This window comes from Myripristis murdjan, chromosome 10 (assembly GCF_902150065.1).
Source record: "Myripristis murdjan chromosome 10, fMyrMur1.1, whole genome shotgun sequence".
NCBI classification, from domain to species: Eukaryota; Metazoa; Chordata; class Actinopteri; order Holocentriformes; family Holocentridae; genus Myripristis; species Myripristis murdjan.
In genome coordinates, this window is record NC_043989.1 from 26,808,070 (window position 1) to 26,814,639 (window position 6,570).

Consider the following 6,570-nt stretch of genomic DNA (forward strand, 5'->3'; position numbering starts at 1 on the left):
TTAAAAGGACATTTATCATCAATAAAACAGCTGTTTGTCACCTGTTGAAAATACAACAAAATGGAGATATGATCATGAGGTGTACAAACTGCATTTTTGCAGATCCTTTACATACCATGCAGAATCATCATGCCACTCTCTTACATGTTCAATGCTTATACAAGTTATTAAGTTGTGCTGTGAGGATGGAAGGTCAGTTGAATGTGGATGCAGCGGCGTTCGATCTCGGGCCGGCCAAAGGATGTGTTGATGTTGCAGAATGAGATTGCTGTAGGCTACCACTGTGGTATTGACCTTGCCTTCAGACCACAAGATCAACCAGGAGCCTAGAACCGCAGCACGGTGGGGTGTCTAGAGAAACACTGCAAGAACATGGATAACATAGACCTATGATCTAGCTGTGATATTAACCTGGAGGCTATTTTGAATCAGGTGAAGGGAGACATGAATTGGATCACCCCCAGTTTCTGGAGTCAGCAGCAGTCAAGCTATTCATAGTAAAAGCAGGAGAACTTGTGTTGGATGTTCAGTAGACTCTACAGAGGAACTGTAGAGGTATTGCGCTTCTGTTTCAACCATATCAGCGCTGTTCAATGAAGATGAATCATCTAAAATAAGAAGAGTAGGTCTGATCTCAATAGTACCGTCTATTACACCCTATTGTTTGCCATTATCCCCACTTGTCTGCCATTCAAATTTCCTTGAAGGGAGTGTGGAAGAGAATGTTCAGAGCATCAGGGGATCCGTGGCATCACTGATGTGTGATTCCTCCCGAAAGCTCCGCAGGGTACAGTTGTTTCCCCTGAATACAAAAGGCGGCAGCATCACAAGCAGGCTGTGGCGTACCTCTAGCTGACGAAAGCAGCCAGAACTGTCACCGACATCACTCAAGCCCTGCTCCCACTCTCCCAAACCCGCCACCGCTTATCCAAACTATCCCAGCGGAATAGAAAACTAGTACAGGGCCTATGTCTTTTGGAGAAGTTGCCTGTGAAATATCACATGCAAAATTTCGGAAGCGCTCAAGACTATTGACATAGCGCTGCTGTGGGTTTGTGCTCCGTGGAGCCAAGAAGCCATAGAATACCTTTCATTTGTAATGTACAATAGACAGCTTCACCTTTGTCTGTAGTGATCGGTTACAGCTGAGAGGGGGAGAAGTACTCTGGCAAATGTGCACTTGTGAGCACGTGCGTTTGTGTGTCTGTGTGCATGCTAGCGGAATAAGAAGTCTATGCTAATAGTATTATCCCTTCAAAAAAGGCAATACCCTGAAAAGGCATCAACAACAACAGAGAACTCTTGGAGAAAGATTGAGTCAGGGAGCAGCCAGGACTTGGCTCGCCCCTATTGTGCTAGCTCAGAGAATGAGTGAGCAGCATCCATTTTTGCCTTAATGAAGTTAGTGACCCTCTGAAAGGTGACACATTTACCGCCCAGGGGATTTATACACTCCTGCTCCAAGGCTCCAGTTCAATATGGAGAGGACAGATTTGACTCCACGTGGGCACTCCAAATATATCCTCGCAATTTATACCAGGCGATTCATTTTCAGACACCGCTCTCATAATTAAAGTTGACGCTGTTGTATTCAATCTGCGCTTGCACGGAAAAACAAAAAAGTAAGTGCATTAGGCTGTTATACAACCATCTACATAGCGTCGGGTAGAAACGGGAGGGGAAGGGGGCTATCAGTAACATACAAGTAATCAGAATATTCATTTTAATATTGTTGAATGCCATAAAACAATAAACAAGGTGGCAAGATGAATTGTTTGAGATTTGCAGACGTCTGGGGAATAGAATTAAACAGAGCATGCAGAAGTCGTCATGTGCGTGGGGGAAATAGTGGTTCCACTGTTACTAGAGCCTAGGACCGTTTAATTATTGATAGCATTCTTACTTATGCAAATATACTAAATTATTTCTATGTGACAGCTTGAAGCTGAGGCCTAGAGGAGTGATGTGATGTTCGAACGAGGACCTCTCTTTTCTTTGCACGGCCTAGGAAACATAACACTGCAGGCTCCTGGTTGCCTTGGTGCATACTGTTTTACATTCTAATTATCTGGCTTGACAGGCTTTATTGCTGGGGCTCAATGCAGAGGCCTCATCCCAGACTCATTCCACATGTGATGTCAGCACAGGCATAATGAGATAAGATAGTTTGAATGCTTAGCCTTGCCCGTTCGCCTGCTCACTCACTCTCAGTTTTTCCCCTCCCATCCTCACATGCAAATCAAATACAGCCAAAATTGGCAATAGTCAATGCACCTGAATATGGTAAATATGCTCACTGAAGAGATATCCCTCATAGATACTGTGATGCCATGTGTTTTTTACAGTCCTCCCCGGCTGAGTTTTCTTATTTGACCAGATTTAGTTTGAAGTCATAAAGACCAAAGGGGTTTAAGGTGTATGGCAATGACAGTGATTAAAATAAACAATGCCTTGCTAAGATGTTCATTAAATATTTAATACAGTAAAGCCAGTCTAAGACACAAACAGCAAGACATTTTTTTTCTATCTCTAATTAAGCTACAGGGAATTCATTGCATATTGTAGGTAAACAGACAGAGTCATGGGAATGCCAATGGAAATGAAATGCTCTGCTGGTGTTTTTCTCATTACAAGATGAAATGAAACATTTATCACTGACTTTCATTTTGCTAAAAGGCTGACATTTTGTGGGTCATTCGCTGATAAGACGACAACTTTATTTTATTTACTTTATGATTCATGATTTAGTTCTCTGCTTTCAGAGGACTCTTGTAAAATCAGCGCAGGGCATCCGCACTTACTGTATTTTCTGAACTCATCCCTGCTGGATAAACCAAATCTTTTTTTTTCTTTCTCTCTTTCTCATTTTTTTCTTTCTGTCCTTCTCTTTCTCCTTCTCAACAGCCATTGAGGTGAACCTGCAGAAAGCCTTGGCTGAAGCCTCTGAGACCTGCACCCAGGAGTGCCTGATCCTGGGCCACTCTGACAGCTGCTGGATGCCCCCAGCCCTGGCCCAGTTCCAAGCTCCCGGCAGCAACAGCCCAACCTCCACCCCCACTACCACCAACAACACCGGTACCCTCCCCTCCTTTGGCTTCCAGCAGAGCTGGGCCCGGGGAGCCAAAGGTAACATTGGCAGCATGGGGGTCATGGATGGTCGTCACACTCTGGGCAGGTCCGTGCCCAAAAAAGACGAACTGGACAAAGGGATCAATCGGCCACAGTTCTACAACACCCTGGACAGACACTCTAGTAGTAAGAAAGAGGACCCCGTCAAGGTCATCCCTCTGGCTAGCTTCTCCTCACCCGGGCAGCAGACACCCACCAGTGGGGGCAGCACCTCCTTCTTACATGAGCACCAGTTGTAAGAGGAAAAGACAAATCTTTATTGGCCTGGCATACACAAAACTCCATCCATAGATGACTTTGTGTCAGTGACTTTCTGAATAGTATGTATGCGTATGCGTGGAGATATGCGTAACTTGACAAACTACGACCAGCTCCATAATTTTTGCAAAAGAGCATCCAACAATGGTTTCAATCGCGCCGATGTTGTTCAAAGAAAAACATGTGGGATCAATGTGAAAAGTGAATCACTTGAAGGGAAACGGAAGTCTTGACATAGCAGACCCATGTATAATATATAAAAGGTAGTTCTATACCAAAGTAGTTCCATCATAGAAAAAAAAGAAGAAAAAAAAAACAAAAAACAAAACAAGAACCGTCATTGCTTTCAGTTTGGTGATGTTTGCTTAATGATGAGAAAGGGCATTGTGTGCTTTAAGCTCATTGGACGCAGCCCAGTGGAACTGTGTCCCTAAAAGAAATTTCCTCGCGCAGAAACAAATGCAAATACAGTTTATTGTGTTGAGTGAGCTAAATTGGGCTAAATGTTAATTGTGAATCCTGGGTGGATGGTGTTTATATTCAAGTTCTGGTGAAGTATTGCTTTGTATAACATGCAGCTCAAACTCCTTTTGGTGCTGGAGGATGTCTCTTTTGTCTTGCTTGAACGTGTTTCAGAAGTCTATTTTGGTCAGGGGACTGCAGAAGGATAAAAAAGTCAACAGTGTATAACTAGGCCAACAGTAGGTAGCACTGATAGTTTGTTGCATTCTATGTTTTCACAGTATACCCATACACAAAATATAATAGTAAAAAAAACATGCACTTGCACACAAAGTGACGCACGTACCCTCACACATTCACAAGATGTTTTCCATACGGTGGTTGCTCAGTCGCCACCTCCATTAAGATTTTGTTCATTCCTAGCATTATGTCATTAGCATAGCCTTGAAAGGCTCAGACAGATGCGCTTTGGAAACGAACCCTTTGTCTTCCCCTCTCTCTTCTTTTTTTTTAATTTCTCACATTCGCTGCTCACAAACATTCACGTACCAAGTGCTATGGAGCCAATTATGAAATTCTCACAACAGTCTAATTGCTTTGATGTGTGATCTTGGTAGCGACCCTCAGTACGGTTAGGGGGTCTGCAACAGTTTCTCTAGGCCAACTGGAAACATGTTTCTCTTTGTGCTGAAACAATGGAAAGGTATAGATATGGGCCCAAAAATAGCAGCTTCATTCGCTCCCTCTCCTCCCATCATATCATTAACAACTCTAATGTTCCTATTAATTATTGTGTTGTGCATTTTCAAGCTGCTCAGTTTAGCTACACAGTTTCTTCTATCGATCTCCACTGCTTGTAGTCTCTGGCACAAAGACTTGAGGAAGAAAAAAATTCTATAGAGCCTTCTGTCTGTAACCTATAATTTCCTCAGTATTTCTGTAGTTATCATGTGAATGGGCAATTTCATTATTTGAAATGGCTTCTCTGCAGGTTGCCCCCTCATCATGGGTTCATCACATACTATCTGCATCACTGCATCTGTGTGCAGAATCTACAACTTCTGATCACCACTTTAACTAGCCACTGCCACTGATTGGGTGCAGCATAATCCATTATGGCAAAGTCCAGCACTAAGGGACTTCGCTGATATCCATATGGCCCCCTTTTTCCCACACTAACACGCAAGCAAGGTTTCTACATGATCAGGTATATGATTCATGTGATTCATTTCCTGGTACCATCTTGCAAATTAAGAACAGGCCTAAATCTATAATGCAATGTGGCATTCTCAAGGGAAGGGGCAAGGCAAATTGTGTTTGCACACTCTTAGCTGTCACACCTATTCCCTATCATGCTTAGGGTCAGGACTCTTATCATTATAAAGAGGATTTATCTGAGACTCAGTGAAATGATATCAGTCAAAGGAACGGTGGGTCAAGGACAAGGACGGGGGCAATTCAATTCCACCTCAGTCAATTTGGAGGATAAATTCAATTCAAAACAAACAATTTAAATAAATCCTTACATAAACATTAGCTGATGAAAATGCCCATGTTTGGGAATCCAATTTCTGCTCATTTGCTATTTTTTTCCCCTCCGTCTTTTTTCCTCTCCTCATTTCCTTATTATAGGACAGACTTGTGTCACCAAATGCTATAAACAATGCATATTTAATCAAAAGGAACGCGTATCAAAGGGAACATACATCATGATGTCGCTGAAAGTTGGGACTTTATTGGTCTGACAAGTGTAAATGCTGCATGCAGCACTTGTGATGTGTGATACAGCTTCTGGTGGAGAGAGAGAGAGAGAGAGAGAGAGAGAGAGAGAGAGAGAGAGAGAGAGAGAGAGAGAGAGAGAGAGAGCCTTAAAATTGCAACAGTCCTGTCTCTCTCTGTGTTCTTAAGTAAAGTAGCAATTCAAATGTACGGATAAGTGGGGCACATAAGTTCCTGATTTGGATTGGTGTAACTAAATAAAGTTCAAAAGGGAAAAAAGGACAGCAATTTTCAAGAAACCTCTCCATTCATTAACAAGTAGCACCTGCCCTTCTTTATATGATTTCGGGAAAGAAGAGCAGAGTATATAAAGAATAGGATGACGCACACTGTGACATTGCAAGGAACATGTCTGAAATGATCCAGCCCCATGTGTACAGTAAGTTCAATATTATGTACTCGTAACCCTCACTGTGTAACTTTCTCTGCCCACATATTCCCCATGTATGTAATGTTTTGGCAGCTAGATAAATGAAGGGGCAACTTTTTGATGGAATAGTAGACAACTGCATGAATGTACATCAGTAGGATGTAACTTTGGATACTAACACAAAAGAAGTGTTTTGTCTACTGCAGTCCCATTATGTGTGACCACACAGAGGTTCAATAAAAATAGCAGTATTTATTACAAGAAAGAGAAAATACCACATGAATGTGCATCAGTTTTTTGTATTGTTTTGTGTTTCAGTAAAGGTAGTGGTGGTGGGGGGGGGGGGTTCTTAAAGTCACGTCACTCTGTGCCAAAGGTTTCTGTGTTTCAACCAAACAAGAGCAGCACACAGTGAACCAGACTAAAAGTCAAGAGTGGTCAAAGGCTTTCAAAGATTTCACTTTGCATGAGTCCTCTCCCATTGTTATTTTCCTACTTTTTTCTAGAGCCCCCATGCACTCCCCTGACAATAGAGGTAGTCATAACAATAAACTGAATACTGGAGGTCACTT

The 6,570-nt window shown here is 42.4% G+C and overlaps 1 protein-coding gene across 2 annotated transcripts in view; it reads left to right on the forward strand.

The window, feature by feature from the left end:
* Positions 1 to 4,388, forward strand: part of pcdh11 (protocadherin 11) — a 132,882-nt gene extending 128,494 nt beyond the window's left edge. For both annotated transcript variants that reach the window (XM_030062280.1, XM_030062279.1), the window contains exon 7: positions 2,905 to 4,388. In XM_030062280.1, the coding sequence (XP_029918140.1) occupies positions 2,905 to 3,368 (464 nt within the window). In that variant the 3' untranslated portion in view covers positions 3,369 to 4,388. The remainder of the gene's footprint in view (positions 1 to 2,904) is intronic.
* Positions 4,389 to 6,570: the final 2,182 nt, after the last annotated feature.